Raw genomic sequence first — 20,261 nt, 5'->3', positions numbered from 1 at the left:
TGCCGAGTGTCTTTTGCCGGTTTCGGTGTCGAATGTTTTTCCGGTGCCAACAGAGGGGGGCGCGGCATCTCAGGCGACGTAACTTTCGGTGCCGAAGATGGCTTTTCGGAATCGGGTGGCTAGCTCGAGCCGGAAAGCTTTTCGTTGTCCTTTGGACCCGGGTCCGGAGGCGGGGCGCTCGAAGTCTTTGTTCAGTGTGGACCTGAGCCCGGAGGTGAAGGTTTCACCGGAGCCTTTAATATGGGCTTGGGTGGGGCAGGGGTCTCGCTACTCACGTCCCGTTGAGCCGGGGTGACGTCGTCTTCGGCGTCAGAGTCGTCTTCTTCGGAGAACAAGACCTGTTCCGGAAGGCTGTCAGGACCTGGATGGAAGATATCCGGAATGGAACCTGTGCCACAGGACATCTCGTGGCGTCGAGCTAGACGATCCCGGATGGTCTTCTTGAACTTGAATGAAAGACAAGCCTCACAGTTGTCTTCTCGATGTTCTGGAGAAAGGCACAAGTTACAAACGGAATGGAGGTCCGAGTGTGAAAATTTTGCACCACACGGAGGACATTTCTTAAAGGGAGTCTGTTCCATCGACGTCCGTCGTCACTGGCACAGGTATGCCCAGCGGCCCGCGTCGAAGTTTGCAGATGTCGAGTGTTTCTGAAGTTTGTCGTCGAGGGTGCATTGAAACGCGATCGAGACTATACCGTCGGTTAGCTGTGATTGCGCGTCGAAAAGGGGTTTGATAACAACACCGACCCGGAGCGCAGCAAGTCACATCCAAACCCGATGGCGAAAAAAACAATCTAAGGATGGAGTCGATGCCCATGCGCACTGTCGACCAAAGGAGTCACCAACCTCGTGACTACAAAGACTTCTTCGACAAAAACAACATGCAAACATCCGAGCCCAACACCAGATGGCAATCTATGCAAAAGTGTACAATCTGCAGCTCATATGCCTCGAACAGTTACTTTATCTCCATAAAATTTCACATAGAGCTCATCGACTGAAGTGATGTTTTCCATTAACTTACTGCAATAGTATTAGCTGCGAGGTAAGCAGTCTTCTAAGTCACATATCCAAAGAGTGCAGCAGTTTAGAGTAAGGTAAACCAAAGACCATGACATTTGTTTCCCAAGACTATGCAAGAGATCTCAAAAAAGAAACATTGCACTGTACGTTTTCCTCACTGCTTTCTTCCTTCATTGAAACTGCCTTAAAAAAGACTAACAAAAACATCCTTAAAGTTATGCTGAACCAAGATACAGAATACAGACAAGAGATTTAAATGCATAACTTCTTAGGCCCTGTCAGACATAGCTAGTTCTTCCACACAATCTTGCCACAAAACCAATGGTCAAAATACTACAACCCCAAAAGCAAAGCAGCAAAGCCGATCGGGGAGATGGTGAGGGAGATTCTTGGCTGCATTCCTGCAAAAGACCTTGGCCTCAGGACAACCATGGTGTACTCAATATGCAGGATACCATCTAGACAAGACAAGAAAAGTCACTAAACTTGCTATTTGTAGATCTGCTATAATATATAATGCTCGTAATCAGTAGTCCTGTGCCAGCATCGACAACACATCTACTTGCTTGTCCCCAGGAACAAATCTAGCAGATTAGCCATCTCCTTCCATTGATATTTCATAACTGCGAAAGATCAACACAGAACTAACAGCTTTCATGCTAAGACAGACTGTGCTAGACCTTTTTCCAACCCATTTCTTCAGGTTGCATACTCAATCAATCAGGGAATTTTAAAGCGCGTGACTTTCCGTGAGGATCTCAAGGCCCTGGGGCGGGGGCATGCTCCGGACAGTCGAAGAGCCAGGTCTTGAGGGTCCTCTTGAAGATGTGCAGGGTGGGGGCGCGTCGGATGTCGATCGGCAGCTCGTTCCAGGTCTTGGCCGCGATTTAGGAGAAGGTTCTTCCACCCGTTCTTACTCTGCGGATGCGCGGGGGTTCGGCTGGATCGGAGGTTTCTCTTGGGTACGTGGAAGGAGATTCTATTGTTCAGATATTGGGGTCTGATGTTGTGGAGGCATTTGTAGGCATGGGTGAGTATCTTGAAAGTTACTCTCTTCTCAACGGGGAGCCAGTGGAGGTTACACAGGTGTTGGGTGTTCATGTCGAGGGATGCAGAGGACGGCTGCGGTGTTCTGTATGGTCTGAAGTTTGTGGAGCAGAGCCTTGTTAATTCCGGAATAGAGGGCGTTTCCGTAGTCCAGTCTGCTTGTTATGAGTGCGTGGGTGACGGTCTTCCTTGATTCGAGAGGGATCCATTTGAAGCTCTTCCGGAGGATGCAGAGGGTGTTGAAGCTGATGGAGGTGAGGGCGTTGACCTGACGGGTCATGGAGAGGGAGGGGACTAGTACAATACCGAGGTTTCAGGTGTGGTCCGTGGGGGTGGAGGGGGGCTGCCGAGGGCGGTGAGCCACCAGGTGTTGTCCAGTGGGGAGGGTCCAAGGACGAGGACCTCCGTCTTCTCCGAGTTGAGCTTCAGGCAGCTGCTGCTCATCCAGGATGTGACGTCCTTCATTCCTTCCTGGAAGTTGAGTCTGGTGGTGATGGGGTCCTTGGTGAGGGAGAGGATGAGCTGGGTGTCTCCTTATCTAGATAGATCAATAACAAGGATGTTGGGCTCACTGAATGCTTGAACTGCATCCACTACCTCAGAACAGACTTTAGAAATGTGCTAAATGCAGATAGCAGAATCACCTGAATTCTTAGGTTATTTAATCCTGCATCTTGCAAAGGGTAAATCTCATAAGTGGTTCACCTTCCAAGATGGCACCTGCTTTAGCAACAATGTTTGGCCCCCTCTTCCACGACAGTAGGGAGGAGGTGGCTGGTAAACACAGCGTGCTAGACTTTCGGGACGTCTCCAGGCTGCCTCAGTCAAGCAGGGCGCGTGCGCACGGAGCCCTGTTCTGTGCCACTCTTCACGTCTCGCGCCAGGGCGTGTGCAATCTGCGACAGGAGAAGGGAGTCTGTGCGCGCTGCAGGTGGAGCATTGCACCCCAAGGTCCTCTCCAGCTGCAGCATGGCTGTACTCAGCTCCCGGGCACTGCGGGCAGCGCTGGTGCTGGCAGCCCTGGCGGTGGTCATTCAGCTGCTGCGTATGAGCTGGTATCCTGGTGAGGGGGTGATGTGCAGCAAATTAACCACCACTACTGTAAAGACTACAACAAAATAATGGCGAGATTATGATTACCCCTTCAGATGTGCATAAACATCAAGACTTTAAAGCTTTTTCCAAACCTACTCTTCCTCTAATTAAACATCCTCATGGAAGGATTACCGTCTACCAGGCATCATACAGGCTCCTTTAATAAGGTCAGAAGAGCCCAAAAATAAGCTTTTTCTCTTCATGCTCCTTTTGAAATTGATAGACAATGATCAGTGTGGGGAAGATTAAGAAGTTGGGGGAATGAATGTCTTATTAACCACAATTTATGTATTTATTTTTCTTTCTCTTAGGACTTCATTTTACATCATAATTTCTTTCATTTTTTCTGTCCATTTGGTCTTCTACAAAATCATCTGTGTTTCATTTACTCTACTTTTCCTATTTCTGTCCTGCTTTTTCTCACCTCGACTGAGAATTTGGCAATGTTGGCTATTTGGCAATGCTGTGTATTAAGATTGCCATGTGCGAGATAGGAGTGGACATCAAGGGTAGTATAGATGTTTTGGGAGATAAGATAATGGAGTTAAAATCTTCCTCAGTGCAGGGGCTGAAGTAAAAGGGTACATGGCATTGGTTTCTTCAAAATAAAAATTCTTGACAACTGTGATGACATCGGGGAGGTTTCAACTCTCGTCTTGGTAAAAGAGATGCGAATTATATACTGAGAAGTAGCCCTCAACCTTGAAGATGGCATGGTGGAATAGGGATTATTTGGGGAACATGACATGGTTGTTCCGACGTTGAGGTGACTTGAAAGAAAACTTCTATAGCATCCCTTCTCTGTTGCAGCTTTTCAGCTGCGGCCCTACAAGTATATCCAAGGCTATCTCATGCTAATATCCCCAGGGGGATTTAGATTTGTTTCAGCAAAGGTATATTCAATTTGCCCATAGTGTTGACTTAAATGTATAAGATAGTAAGTTTGGTTAACCAGGAATTTTTTCAAAATCTTTTTTGATCTGTTTTTAACAGATTTTCTTGCTTACCTAATAACATTCTGAGAGTTAAGTTTTGACTGTTAATGCACAATTCCCTTCACAAATTAGTTACACCTTTTAGTTTTACATAGGTAGATAGACTACAAAAAAGGAAATAAAGCTTAAAAACCAAATTATCATTTCTAGATTAAAACGTCACCAGCAAAGTCAAGTTTTGAAAAGTAATTATAACCATGTTAAGAAAGATTTCAACAAACATGACCCGAGGCATAGTCTGCCGGGCTTATTAGGTATGCTGGCGGATTTTAGAGCAGTCCGGTCTACGTGTAAACTGGAATAACTCACAACTGTACACCGTGCACGTCACAGTGCCCACGGACTTGCAGGTTGTGATAGGTGCTACATTGTAGGTAGTATTTGACGCCTTCAAATATCTCATAATATGAATCTTTTGGGAGGGTGAACATCTTGTGAGAGGTAATCTTTGGAGGGCTGTGACATCTGACTTTCTGGTAGAAGTCGCATAATTTGCTTTGGGTATAGTGGCTATAGTTTTACGTAGCAACTGAAATTTTCTCAAGCCATACCAATGGTACTGAAACCTCCTTTTCTTCACGAACTTAACAGTTTGTTTTCTGATTTGATCTGGGGTGGTACAGCGGAAGCGGCTGGCCTTAAGTAAGATGATGCTTTCTCTGTACAATGATGAAATGGGGGTTCCCAATATGTAAATTTATTATCTGGGGGCCCAATTAATATGGCAAATGTGCTGGCTGGGTGACCCACGTGGCCAGGATGAATCAGAAATCATAACCTCTGGTATGGGTACGTTTGTGCCATTACTAATATAAGGTGATGTGAAACTCACCAGGAAGCATTCAAGGGTCTTACAAGTGTCGATCGCTGATGGCAGAAGTATGTTGGGAGACTGGGGGCAGAACCTCACTCTGTGGTGCCTTCCGCCGTTCAGCCCTCTGACCAGGCATTATGACAGGCAGCTTTGGAGAAATCATGGCTTGAACGGGATAGGTGATTTGCAGGGGTGCACGAAGATTCTTATAAGGAGATCTGTGGTGATAGAGGCTTGCAGGTGGATCAATTCAGGGCACATGCAGCCCTTGTGTCTGCTATTCAGGCTACTTGGAATACAGGTTACCAAGAATCTAAGGCTTCCCAGGGGCTTGCATATATCCTTACACTGGAGAACTGCACGCATGAAGTCACACTCTTGCCCACTGCATTGTCTCCCACTTTCCACATGGCGATAGGGAAGGTGCGGCAGATGTGGGAGGAAACACATAGTATTGACTTAACAGATGGTGCAGTGAGTAACATCCTAACGTGTACAGTCCGCAGGAATGTTCGCTTTCAGGTTACACAGGTGATTTATGTGCATTAAACCTATCTCTCCCTGAACAGACTTACTAAAATGTACGTTGGGGCGCCTGACAGATGTACCCACTTTCATCATATGGGGTGCGAGTGCACAATACTAGAGGCCTACTAAAGAACTGTTTTGGGTATCATGAAGGAGGCTTCCAGGCGTGAGATCCCACTAATGCCACTACAATGTTTGCTGGAACAGTTCTCTAGGCCCCAATTCTCCAAACAGAGTAGGTTCACAGGTCTGGCACTGATAGTAGCAAGGACTAATACTGCCATGAAGAAGGCGGTTCATGCAGCATCAAGTGTAGGGAAGTGCTTGTGTGCATTAATAAAATGGAAACAAGCTGAAATACCTGCTCTTTTAACTATCAGAAGAAGAACTGCAACATCCACGGCTACAGATGTTTGGGACAGTATGCGGATATTGTTGGAGGAGAAATTGGATGAGCGTCCGCCTTGACGATGATACTAGACACACAGATACAACATTTGTCTTTTTTGTGGTCACTGATGCATTGACTGTCTTACTTTGTATAAAATACGTTGCGGAGCATGGTTGGCCAGCCGGGTGTGGAGGGGGGATGTATATATTTTCGGATTGTTAAAAATGTTGCAGTATTTACTTCGCCTGTGGTGCACTTTCTAACTCTGACACTAGAAGAACTGTTAGCAATGAATAGAACTGCAATTGTGGTTTGCTGTAAAAATAATAAAAAGCAACAATAAAAAAGGTATTACAACATATTCTAGAACACATAACATATACCGGTTGGTATTGAACATTCTAAAGGGCATTATTTGCATTTACGTTGTACTGAGCAAAAAGCATGTCAAACTGAAAATATATGGGAAAGGAAGATCATGAAACTTACCAGCATTTTTTCGAAAAGAACAAGCACTGTATCATCAGGTAGTTCCTGTAAAGATGGACCAGGATTATCTGTATATGTTGCAGAATACCTGTGCGAGCTATATGGCTTCTCCTTATCCTTCTTCATTCTTATGCTGGTGAATCTCTCCAACTGAAAAAAGAGAACATCCAATATTCAGCATCACAATTAAATGTAGCACACGAAAAATTATTTTTTGAATATTCAAGCCATGTGTCTTTAAACCATACAAAAAGAGTCTACACTGCTTACCAATTATAGAAGTAGATTCAAGGTGAAGAAAACAGACTGGTGCACTCACCCAAATGCTTTAACCTTTCTTAAAGAAAAAGGTTATTTTGCACAAAACACTTCATGAAAATCTGATGCCAACGAGGTAAAATGAAACAAATAAAAAAGGCAACAGATAATGGATGTTCACTCCTGGAAAAAAAAAACAAGTTAAGCAATAGACCTAGACCATTCTTTCAAAATGTGTGGCTCGGAAGAACACAGAGCCATATGAAGTTGGAAACAATCACTCAAACAAACCGTTAGTTCGAACCTTGCCATACAGTTAATCAAATTTAAGCCATGAATCTTTCATCGATGAATCAAAATCCTGCCACTAGATTCCTTCACTGTCAAGGCACCTGCTTTCGGCAAAACTCCAATATGGCATTAGACAAATTTGGCCCAAATTCCTATATGTCTTTATTGAAGTTTGAGAAGTCAAAGTGGGCAATTAAAAATACGGTTATAAGTAATGTGACCAATCCTCAAACAAAAGACTATGTAAGGCACTCTGAACAAAAAAAAACTGCAATTAAAGAGTCAGCATAACCAATAGGAAGCAAGAAAATGATACATCACTCTTGAGCGTCAGGAGCGAATTCTTTAAACACCCTATAAACACAACAAAGTGTTGACCTTGAGAACTGGAATTTCAAGGTTGCCTTTCAAATACTGCTTATCCCATGCCCAATTCACGTCAAAATCCTCTTCTGTTTTTTACTCTTTTACAGAGTTTTATATAGCGCGAACTTGACCCGAATCGGGTATCAGAGTGCTTTCCATAGCACCAGTTGCGTTACATCAGGACACATTTATTTATGTTAGGCACAGGGAGATTAAGTGATTTGCCCAGAATCACAGGATGTTCAGCGTCATTGCTGAGACTTGAACCCAGTTCCCCAGATTAGAGGTCAATCGCCCTAGCCGTTAGGCCAACTCCTCTCCCCCACATTCTCAGGTATTCTGGACTTCCACTGTAACAAAACAATTCACCATCAAGAAAACATACCCATGGAAATCGTTGCTAACATTTCTCCATAGTTTTTCTTTCACCTTTCTTTCCTAATCAACGTGTGGCGAGTGTGTTGACCAGGGATCATATCTAATTTCAGTTTTTTTTAAATTTTCCTTTACATCCACTGTCTAAAAATGATTTTATGCATTGTGATGCACCAAAAGATCAAAGAGTGTTTAATTACAAAATCTCAGAATAGATGGATATGAAGGACAAGTCTGCTTTGCCTGATTAACCTGTGGTGAATTAAACAGATTTGTTATGGGAAGTATAAAAGGCTTCGATAGTGACCATCTGGAACACCTCAAATATTGGAACGAACTGCGCATTTCATTCTCTTACTCAAATCTTTTTATGCTCTACTCACAAAAGGCACAACAGAGTCAAGACTTGGAAATAAAACCATCTCGCTCTACACTTTAATTCTATAACATGCCTGCTAATATAGCCATCACTGGGTCCTAAAGTGTAAACAAAGGAGGAATGAAAGCACAGAATAGTCATTATCCAACAGACCAACACTTATCTGATACAATAATTAAGCCTGATTTGTCCTAAATAGGCCAGTCCTCAGATCAGATTTCCACAACAGAAATTGAAGAGATTGTTGAAAGAAGTAAACAAAAACTATCAGCAAAGAATACCATTTGTATTTGTATGTTGTTTTTATATAGCGCATATATACAGACAGGTCTCTCAGCGCTTGACAGAAAAGAAGTCGCATTCAGGCCGGGATGGACAGTCATGGTAGCGAGTGATTTAAAATGTATCTCTAAATAACAGAGTTTTTAGCAGCTTGCGGAAGGAGAGCAAAACCGATTCCTTCCGTAAAGTGTCCGGCAGCTAGTTCCAAAGTTGTGGCAGAATTACCGAAGTAGCTCGTCCACCCTTGGTAACCAAGTTACTCCGAGGGCAGACTAGCTGAGAGGCTTCTGTAGAGCGAAGCACTCGCCCTGGCACATATTTGACTAGACGTTCCCTTATGTACCCGGGAGCATGACCATAAAGGGCTTTGTGAGCAATGCACAGTCCTTTGAATTTTGAACGCTGTCTGACAGGCAGCCAGTGCAGATTGCGTAGCAGGGGTAATGCATGGGTCCTCCTGGGAAGGCTGAAAATTAGTCTAGCAGTGTCATTCTGTACTACCTGAAGTCTATTCAATAGTTTCAGGGGAAGTCCTAAGTAGAGCGCATTCCCATAGTCGAGGCGCGAACGGATAGTGGCCGAAACTATGGACTTCATAGATGAGACTGATAGAAGGGGGACCAGTTTCCTCAGTTGTCTTAGGACGCCGGTGCATGTGCCCACCACCGAATAGACTTGGTGACTCAGAGAGTTCTGAATCGATTTTGATTCCCAGACTTTTCACAACTGGTGATGGGCTAGGAGGGGCCCCAAGTTCTTTGGGCCAAAACAGGCCACTCCAGGGATTGTTTTTTGCTGGAATAACTAGAACCTCTGTATTATCCGGGTTAATTTTCAAAGAGTTAACCGTCATCCAATTAGTAGTAAATCTTAAGATGTTTTGGACTGTCTCCTGAGCCCGGGCTGAGTTGTCGATCCTCAGGATAAGCTGGGTATCGTCTGCATAGTTGAAGACTCGGCATTCCATATTGGTCAGAGCAGTCACTAAGGGCTGTAAGTATATATTAAAGAGGAGTGGAGATAATGCAGAGCCCTGAGGGACACCGCAAGGGATGTCACCTCTGTCCGATATATGACCGCCGAGTTGGACCCTTTGCGAGCGTCCAGATAAGAAGGACTTTAACCAGTTGTATACAGGCCCCCGAAATCCCAAATCCGCCAGTCGAGTTAGTAGCGTTGAATGACTGACCGTGTCGAACGCTGCAGAGAGATCCAAAAGTATCAGGGCGTTCGGCTCTTTGTTATCAGCCTTTAATCTGAGATCGTCAAGTACAGATAGCATAACTAGCTCTGTACTGTGGTGGGCTCTAAAGCCGGCCTGGCGTGGGTGGAGTAGCTCAAACTTTTCAAGAAAACCAGATCGTGTTATCAAAACATGTTGCTCCATGACCTTTGCTAAGAATGGGAGTTGAGAGATAGGCCTATAATTTTTCAGCTCAGCCTTGTCTGCTCCGGACTTTTTTAGCAGAGGGGTGACTCTAGCTTCCTTCAAGTTGGAGGGTACTTGGCCGGTGGCCAGGGAGTCATTTAGAAGGGTAAGAATCTGACGATCCAAAACTGGCAGGGCCATCTGGAAAAACCTTGGAGGACAAGGATCGGCCGGTGAACCTGATTTAGTTTTGTTTATCAGCGTTTCCAAAGATTCTAAGTTCAAAAGGGGAAAAGTTTGTGTGGGATTGGTCTGATGAGGTCGAAGGCAGAGTCAGTTCCTGGGTGCTCAGGGTGATAGGAGTTTTGTCGATGTCATGCAGAATATCTGGCCCCTTCTGGAGAAAATAGGTCGGTAAGGTATTGACGTCAAAAGGTATTGCTGTTGATTTGGCGTCGACCTTTTTGCTGAGCTCATTTAAGATCTTAAAAGTTTCCTTCTGTTTATTAGGGGCATCAGTTATCCGATCCTCATAGTATTCGGCTTTCCTAGTAATAATAGATTTTTTTATATAGGGCTAGTGCGGCTTCTGTATACTCTATTCCTGAAACTGTCTCTATGACCCTCTAAATTTAGTTCTTAATAATGGTCTTTCAATTCAAACTCATCTTCCTTTAAATGGGGCAAGAGGGTTGGAGCAGACCAGGATTAAAAGATCCATCACCTTTCTCTACTTACTCATTATTCACATATTCAATAGCATGTCACTGTAGATGCCATGGCTGCATTCCTAGACAGCCATTTCTTCTTACATGACATTTGGACCCATTAATGAATTAAGTCAGCTGCTCAGAAAATGCACTTACCAGAGATTTGTCCTGATAAGGATTACAAAATGGCCCTTTGCTAATTTAGAGGCATAATCACCTGGCTATCAGCTCTGTACACTTGTGGGCATAGTGGGCATTTGAAGCACAAAGGGAGCATTCTCTATTGGCCATTCTAATCCCTCATATTCAATGAATGAATTGCCCATGGTCTTGATGAACAAGGACGTGGCATAAAGCATTCTTCTAAATCTACTGATCACAGGTAGTTGTTGTGTTCAGCTGCAGACAGAATGTGAGTCAGGGTCGGCAGCATGTACCTCAACTTGAAGCTACAAAGGAGAAAGGCTTCTATTTGATTTCAGTATTTTAAGACCGCCTCCTCCTTTTTAATGGACAATTGTGTTACCCTTCAAGGATCATGAGGAAATGGTGGCACCTTGCAAAATGTCGTCAGTGGGAAAACCCTAAGGTTATTACCATCCATGCCTACTCCGGCCTGAGAAAGAATGAATACCTTTTTATCCACATCAAAACTCTCCATCAGTCGAGCAAAGGTTAACAGACCTCCCTCCATTGGTGTGGACCCATCACTGAAAACCTGTAACAATGCAAATCCTAAACTTTATATGCAAGTAAGTCTACTCACTCAAGATAGAGTAGGAATGGAGGAAGACATCTCTGCCACTACTATATTTGCTGTATATACCTAGTAAAATAAAACTACTGACTGAGTTAGGCAAAAATGGAGGTGTCAAAATGCTTTTACTAAAAACAGGAGCTGCTTGGAAAAAAAACACAAATTTAGGAATCCAAAGAAAAAGAAGGATTACGCAATAAAACAGGACTGACAGAACTAACATCCACCACTCCATTCCAACTCTTAATAAAGGTTTTGCAACAACCTCAAAGCAAATCTGACATTGTCATGCTTGCCTCACAGTTTGTTCATTTTAGATTTTCTTTCGCCACTGTTTGAAGACTCGGGTATAAGTTTTTTAACACAAAGCTTTTTCTAGGTAGACATCTGCAATGGGTAGGATGCTCTTGCTCCCTTCCTGTGGTGTGGATTTTTCTTTGTTACAAGTCTCACATTTTTCTCCCTTTATTCTTACCACTGTTGATATTCTAGCAAATATATACAGGCAAGATAAATCTTTGATGCATTCCTCGTATGGATTTTCATTTCCATTTGTACAGTACCACCATTCTTTCTCAATCGTCATAGCGTCCGAAACCTGCAGATCAGATTGGGGCCCAGATGTGGGGATTTTTCCACAGGAGTGTTGCGGTCACCTCGCGAACAGAAATAACATATCAATTGTCTAGAGCGGCTGGTGGGGTCCATTGTGGTCCGATGCTGGACCAAGGATTCCATCCACTTGCGTGCTTCTCAAGACGGACAATGTATCGGCAGTTCGATACATCAACCATCTGGGGGCGCCTGGTCAAATGCACTCTGACCTCGCCACCAGTTTCTGGCAATATTACCTGGATCGCCAGATTTCAGTTAAGGCAGATTTCCTACCAAGTTAAGATAATCAGGTGGCAGACTTACAACCCCGCATCTTCCGAGAGTCCAGTATGTGGGAGCGTTTTCCATCCTCCAGGAGAGGTAGGGGCCGTTTTCAGTGGGCCTCTTAGTGTCCCTGTCAGATCATCAAATTACTAGATCTTTCAGTTGGAGGTCAGATCCGCTGGCAGTAGCCACAATTGCATTTCTCCAGGATTGGAAACTGGAGAAGGATTATGCCTTTCCCCCGTTCCCAATGATCATGACAGCCTCGGCTCTGGTCAGGCGCCAGGGGGCAGAGGTGGTGATGATCACCCCTGTGTGTAAGTCTCCAGTTTCGTTCCTATTTCTTCTGGAACTTTCTTGGGATTCTCCAATCCCTCTCCCCCTATTTCCAGGTGCTTTTACTCAGTCCAGATCAGCAGCCTCATCCATTGATTCTTGGGGCCGGGGGAGGGGGGGGGGGTCACTGTCACTCATGGTATGGTGGATCACAGTGGACGATGGTCAGTCCCAGGCCTTTTGAAAACGGCTGAGGAATTCTTGTCCAAGGCGTGGGTCGACAGCACGGTCAAACAATACAGGTCTACTTGGCTTCGACGGTTCCGCTGGTGTGTGCGACTGAGTCTCGATCACGTGGCAGCAGATGTAGTCCAGGTTCTTAATTTTATGGCTGGTTTGGCAGAGGATGGATTGACATACAGGTCAGTCAATTCCTTTCGGTACGCTATTTTAGTGGGACATGTCCTAGTGGATGGATCACCAATAGCGGAGCACCCTTTTGTGTGTCGACTTTTGATGAGCATTAGACTGTCTCTCCCTCCAGAACCTAGGTACTCGGCACTCTGCGATGTCAACCAAGTGCTAACCTATTTTTGTCATGGCAACCTAATCGTTTTTTTCCAGAAAGGAGCACTCGGTGAAATTGGCCATGTTGCTTTGTCTGATCTCCTGTAGACGGGTTTCTGATGTGTGAGCCCTGGACATCACGGGTCGCAATTTTTCACCCTCTGGAGTCACATTCACAGTCTGACGATGGACGAAGTGAGGTATGAGGATCATTTCATACCTAGCTTTTACTGAAACCCCTAAGTTGCGTGTTGTGCGGTGCCGAAACCGGTCCTAGGATGCTTGTTTCCAGTCCCTGACCTGGCCTTGCAGTTCGGGCTGGACTCTTCCCATTGGGAACAGGGTCAAGACTGATTTGCATATGGCTGGGTCCAAACTGGAATGGCATGGTGAGCAAAAAACGATGGATTTAGGCCCAGATCTCTGTACTGGGGTGAATGTATGACTGTAGGAAGGTGGAATCTGACTGCATGGTTGCCCCCGCTTTTTTCTTCCTGGTGTTTGAATGGTTTTTGACTAGTCTGGTTGGGATCCTGCTATTCAGGACCCCAGCCTATCTGCTTACTCCCTTAAATGACTGGTGTGCATACTAGATGCACTAGTGATTGGATACTGCGGTACCTTATGAGCCTCTAGTATATGGTACCTTAGGTACCTAGGGCATAGGCACTTCACAGGCCTACCAGGGGCTGAAGCATGCATTATGCCACCCCTGGGAAGCAGACTAAATCTGACACCACAGGCCTGCTATTGCAGCCTGGGTGTGGTAGTGTTAGCACTCCTCACTGAGGTATAGGTTCCTATATCTCACCATACACACACATATAAACCTATCAGCCACCCCTATGGCAGGCCCTACCAATCCTGAGGGCAGGGTGCTTGGTTTACAATGTGAGGGGGTGCCTCTGCATGAGCAGGACCCCTCTGCAGCTGGCAGGGTATATTCCTTGTGGCTGTTTGTGGAGGCGGTTAAACCATATACTCTTAAGTGCATTATAACCTACCGTTAATGCTAACTTTGGAATGACTGCATCAAAACAGGTCGTGTTTGGTGTCAAACAACTTGGAATCATACCCCCACACCAGTAACTGGTGTGGGAGTATGATCCCACCCTTCTAGAGGGGACGACATGTACCTACTGTGGTAACACGGTAGAAATCTGAAAGAGCCCTGGCATCACAAAATGGATGCCACCAGCACAGACACTGGGCTGCCCTCCTGCTGCTGACAAACTCGCAGTGGAGGAGGCCCAACAATAGGCATCCTGTCACAGGGAGATGTCACTACCTTCCAGACAGGATTTAGTGTATTGGGGCTGGGTGGGTGCACTCCTAGAGTGCTTTGAAGTCCTGCACTGGGGGAGCAGTAGGCTCCTCTGTGCATATGACAGCTCAAACCGGTTCAGGGGCTACCTGTCCCTGCTCTGGCGCGAAACTGGACAAAGGGAAGTGGGTGTAACCACCCCCTACCCTGACCCTCCCAGAGGAGTGGTCCTAGAGCTAATCTCTCCCCTATCTTCAGTATAAGATAGTAAACCTTGCTATTGCAAAGTAGATAACCCTGGACGATGCTCTACAAAGAAGAATCCTGGCCCTTCGACGTTCCACTACCTTTGGAAGACAGAAGAATCTCCCTTGGAGTCAAGGAGTGACTTCCCTGCTTGACAGGCACCAAAAACTCTAATCGACGGTCGCAAACTTTCCCGCTCCCACCGGAGTCCGAAGTCCCTGAAGCCCTGGAAGTGGATTTCCTGACTTCGACGGCCATTGTGAGTCCCCAGCAGAGCTGAGTGGACCCCACGAGTGACGAGGAACCGCAATACCTGGGAACCGTGCACTATTGTAGAGTGCAACCCCTTCACGACGTTCTATGAACTTGTGCTTTGGACCACTTGTGGCCCAAGCCTCCAGCAGGTTTTGCCGTGAAAATCCAAGGCCTACCCCGTCCCGAGTGACCGTGGGCTCCTGTGAAGCATTTCCTCAAGAGGAGTCTTCGCGATCCCTTGCCCGCTGGCTTGTGGGTCCCCCGAAGACTTTATCGACTCAAAGGGCTCCCCTGGTTGCTCCAGGCATGCCCTCACTCACCCTCGCTGGGTGAGTCCCTCAGACCTTGCTGGCCTGCACCATTGACTAAATTCACTTTCCACAAGACTTGCTGTTGCCAAGGCTTGTTGGCTCCAATCCGGTTGCCGACACCACAGTCAGCTGCAGACGTCGTGGGACACTCCGAATCCAGCTGCTGGTCATCGTCGATCTCTCCTGGACCTCGTGAGCGAAGAGTCAAAACACCCGTGATCACCTGAAATCACCCAACATCCGTGGGTATCCATCTTCCTGGCGCCGGGTCACTGGCAAGTGACTGTGAACACTGTCCCTTCAATTTTCAGGTCATCTGCATCTCGAATCCAGCCTTGGATTCCACCGGACACTTCTTCAGTCTTCGCAAGCAGCAAATCTTCTTTGGTCTCCATAGAAAACAGCGACGCGACCGGACACCAAAAGACACCTATGTACCAGGCTTCCCTGGGTGAGGTAACTCGTGCACTCCGGTGCCCTAGTGTGTGTTGGCCCTCGAATGACTTACCTTGTAAGTGGGTTGCTTGTAGACTTCCTCGAAGTACCCTAAAACTTTAAAAATCAAACCGCGACTTGCTCCATTGTAATCAATAGGGAACCCGCGGCTGTGTTCTCACACTGCATGCGTCTCCCGTGGGTCTGTTACTTACCTGCTTTTACTGCATTAGTGAAGCCCCAGCGATTCTACAGGCCCTAGGCCTTGTCATTCTGCAAATCGACTTTCCTAAACCTCTTTTTTAGTATATGGTCTGGTACGCCCCTAGGGCCCCAGCCATATTTGTGCTTAACTTATTGTGAAACGTTGATATTTGAATGTGTTCCTGGCTTCTAATCTCATAAAGAGATTAGTAGAGTGGGTCTAGAAATAAATACATATATATTTGATATATATACCTGTGTGGTGTCCTTTCATTTGGTAATTCAAGAGATTATAAGGTAAAACAAGCTGCTTTACATTCCTCCGAGACTTAGCCTGAAGGCTGCTCTCCACAGCTACCACTAGGATAGCTTTCTTTAAACGGTTGTCTTAAACCTATCTACCATAAGAGTCGAATTGGACTGGTGCAAGGTGGCCAATATAACTAGTGACCAACATATGCCAGGCCAACTTCTCACAATGACATTGTTCTGCATTCTGTCCATCAATAGTTCTTTTTGCATTTGTCACCCCTAGTGGGACGGGTATGCTCAGACGAGACTCCCGTGCTCTCCATGCCACTGTAATCAAGCTATCCTGGCTGAAGAGGGGTGAAACCCCGAAACCGGTCCTAAGATGCTTGTTTCCAGTCCAGGGAGGACCTGGCCTGGCAGTTCGGGCTGGACTGTTCCCATTGGGCACAGGGTCAAGACTGATTTGCATATGGCTGGGTCCAAACTGGAATGGCATGGTGAGCAAAAAAACGATGGATTTAGGCCCAGATCTCTGTACTGGGGTGAATGTATGACATTGTTCTGCATTCTGTCCATCAATAGTTCTTTCTGCGGTGCCTTAAGGCATATGGTTAGATGTCCTGTGAATTCCACCCTCCGAGGAAGCATAAGCTCCTCATCGCTTTGAGGAAACCGTACAAGGCGGTGCCCTCCTCTCCCACTTTTACCCACTGGGTAACTTGGGTCATGCAGGAAGTGATCTGCAAAGTTTGGTACCAATCTGGCACATGGGGCAATGGCTTCGAAGGCATTTACTTGATGCGCTCGTTTGGAAGATATCCTCAACGCTGCAGACTGGTCTTTGGACTCTACCTTTAAAAGGTTTTATTTTAAACCTGTGCTGGATACAGTACACTTGGTGGTAAAAAAGCTTTGAACTAACATAGTCTTGGCCTCTGGTCCCGACATAGAATGAAGAATTTACTAGCTGTTGTAACGGAAAGTTTCAATTCTATTAAGGACTCTGAGGAGAGGATTATCTTGCCTGGGGATTTCGAATCTGAATCACCCTCCCAGTGACTATTAAATACTAAGTCTTGCTAGTTTGAATATTTCAAGTTTCTCTGCTGTTCCTCGTGTGTTTAAAGTTTGCATTTGCTTCCAGCTGACTAAGATCACCGCCTTGCCAGTAGCTGTAATCCTTAACCATGGCTTGTGGCTAAAATATGTCCTCTCGTTGTAGGAATGGATACGAGTAAACAGGACATGTGAAGACAATGCAACGTCTAGACTCGAGCACCGAAAGAGGCTCAGGGGACCCAGGTGATGGACTATGTTCAGGACTGTAGCTGCCTGATTGGCTAGAGCTTGGGACTGTTCTCCCACTGGATACTGTTGTTTTTCTTGTGGCATTCCCAAGGCTTCATGGGAATGGTAGTTGCTTGTTAAATTTTGTGAAATTACTGCTATTCAATAAAGTGAAGGAAGGATAGCATAACCCTCGCCTCCAAGTCCTTAATAGAATTGAAACTTTCCGTTACAATATCTAGGACATTTTTCATTCTTGATAGAGCTAGCAGTATATCGTTATGCTCTGCACTGACAGTTAATTCGGTTTGTTTTGATATGATCCTTATGCCAACACCTAGTGTTAGGGGAGGTTTCGCACTTCTATGAAGATTAAGATGAATTAGAATTAAAGATTAGGAACTTTTTGTTCCCCATCACAGTATCTTTATTTGAAATCAAAAACTGAACAGAATAGCAAGAAAAACCTTCTGAAAGAGGGAAAAATCATCAGGATTATACGCTAAAGGTTGAGCTTATTAATAGAAGAGACTCATTTAGGAGGCTTTACCTGCATGGGTGTCTCTTTAGCAGTCACAACCTAGAGAGTAATGTCTGGTGTATGTATGAACGGATCTCCACGTAGGTGCCTTGCAAACATCTTAAATAAGACCATTTTTAACGGGCGGTGTAATTTATCAGGCAGAGGTGTATTAACTATTCGGTAATACACAGCTTTACAGGTAACTAATTATTACAAAAGGATTTTTATAGAGTTGGGCCTGTGAGAGCAGGTCTATAACTGGCTCAGAGCCATGTCAAGGTCTTTGGTCTTGTCAATGTAAAAACCTTAAAACTCTCCTAACTTTCAGCGTGGACAGCAATTTCTCCACTGAAGATGAAAGATGGTGGGGGGGGGGGGGGGGGGGGGGGAAGAATAATAAGCAAGAAGATTGATGAATTTAAAAATCTGGCACCACTTCTTTCTCATTACTACTCAATTTCTAAGGGACACTGTTTATGGTTCCTAGAAGCATACTGCTTGGATTTTGCTTACATGAAGAGCAGAAATAATTGAGAAAATGAAAGGTGCCTCATGAATGGACTCAAAAAGATAATCCATGGGTTTTGACAGAACCATTTTAAGTTACCAAGGACATAAAGGCCTTCTAAATGGACCAAACACTTCTTAAATGTCTTCCAAGAAATCATCCTATCATAGAGGTTGTTAAATCAGAGAAACACCACTTCAGTAAGCTGCTATAGCTGCAAGTCCTACATTAATTGAAATGCACTGTAAACCAGACTTCTGCAAATGTAGTAGATGTACTATGTGCAGAGATGAGGCATTACTCATAATCAATATTCTTCTAAGGGGTCCCATGAAACATTCAAATGGCCATATTGGTTGCAATCAGCAGTCCAGTTGCCAAGTTAAACATGGATGAGTAGGGTGAGTCTACAAATGAGATCTGGTTTGCATGGTAGCCTTGAGAGGTCTGCGCTATGCCCCTGCTGTGCTCACTTTTGCTGGCTTTGGGTCATTGGATCCAAGCTGCTGTAGCGTCTTTCATTGAGCAAGTCCTTCCTGGTGGTTATGTTCCAGGACCAAGAAAGGGGACCTTTCTGTGCACACAAATGTGGCAGCCATTTTAGATCCATGTGGGCGTAAAATGCAGCCCAATTTTTTAACAGAGTTTTATATAGTGTGAACTTGACCTGAAGGTATCGGGTATTAGAGCGCCTTACATCGCACCAGTTGCATTACACGAGGACACCTCCATTTTTGTTAGGCACGGGGAGATTAAGTGATCTGCCCAGAATCACAGGATGTTCAGCATTGTTGCCGAGACTCAAACCCAGTTCCCCAGATTCGCAGTCGACGCCCTAGCCGTTAGGACAACTCCTCTCCTGAAGCAGAAGAAAGAGCAGTTTTCTCTTTGCCCCATATAAGGCACATTCAGTTCACTCGGTCTGCTCTCCATGACAGAAAAACATTGATCTGTATATCTTAAGGCTAAATTTACATCCATCTCAAGGGCCATAATGGAAAACCTGTGGTAATCAAGAAAGATGATGGCATAGATCTTGGGTCCTAATATTAGTGGCTCACCTGCACTGCCTACCACAGAACTGAAGCAAGGAACAGATTGTTGTGTCTGAAAATGAGGGTTCCCAAGAAGTCCTTCAGTAAAACTGGCATTAGTGGCCGAGATGGAATGAGATCTTAAAGAATCGGGAATATTTCTAGACAGAGCCCATAAGTCATGTAACAAAGAAGCAATTTCTCCATTCCTGAAGGCTCCTCTCCCACAGAGCACATTACTCATTTGAAACGGAGATGAACTTGCCAGATATACATGTGTCCCATTGAAGGGCATGTGTTCTGGGATTCATCTTTGCTGTGCACAATTTAAACAAATGACTATGGGGCTGGTGAAGTGATTACCACTTATTACTAGTTGGTAGAACCGGAGAGATCAGATTAACACAATTTCAAGATAGCTCCAGGCTGTTGGAACAGGAATGCCCATTGCATAGTGAACATTCGCCTTCCCCTTCTCTAGGCAGCGCCGACTGCATTTGGTATCCTGATGTTTGATTTTAGCCCGGACCTCTAATCTAGTGTGTGAGCGGAGGTCTAGAGCCAGTCCTTTTACTTAAGTGAGCTCTTGAACCAGTCCTTTGTCCTGGACAGTAAACCAAGCGTACCAGATTGCACCTACACTGGACTACTGTCCTTGCCAGAGGTTTAGAACGGAGCTCTGGTGGAAAACGTGCTTTGTATTGTGAACAGAGATGTTGCTAGGCCTGTGCCACTGAAATGGAGGCCTACTGGCCCACTCATCTAAAGCTTCAATTATATGCGCTTATTCAGATCCTAGCTCCATCTCCCAAATGTGCGTGTTTTTGCTTTTGTGTTATATGCATGGAGAGAGTCAGAATAATGGAGGACCGTGGGATCAATTATGGATACCACAAGATTGGCTCACTTCACAAGGTGGGGGTGATGATTTTACGAGACAGTGGACATTTATTGCGGATATTCCTGAAGCTAGAAGAAGGAGACTGAGTCAATTAAGTGAGGAGAGAGGCAACAAGGCTCCTCTAGAAATGTAATTAGGTATTTTGCTG

The 20,261-nt window shown here is 45.2% G+C and overlaps 1 protein-coding gene across 1 annotated transcript in view; it reads right to left on the bottom strand.

The window, feature by feature from the left end:
- The window catches only part of DIAPH1 (diaphanous related formin 1), an 867,093-nt gene that overhangs the window by 716,253 nt on the left and 130,579 nt on the right, over nucleotides 1–20,261 (bottom strand). The window contains exon 3 of the mRNA XM_085617784.1: nucleotides 6,385–6,534. Coding sequence (XP_085473910.1) covers nucleotides 6,385–6,534 — 150 coding nt within the window. The remainder of the gene's footprint in view (nucleotides 1–6,384; nucleotides 6,535–20,261) is intronic.

The sequence above is a fragment of the Triturus cristatus genome, chromosome 7 (assembly GCF_964204655.1).
Source record: "Triturus cristatus chromosome 7, aTriCri1.1, whole genome shotgun sequence".
NCBI classification, from domain to species: domain Eukaryota; kingdom Metazoa; phylum Chordata; class Amphibia; order Caudata; family Salamandridae; genus Triturus; species Triturus cristatus.
This window is presented reverse-complemented; position numbering and strand designations above follow the sequence as displayed.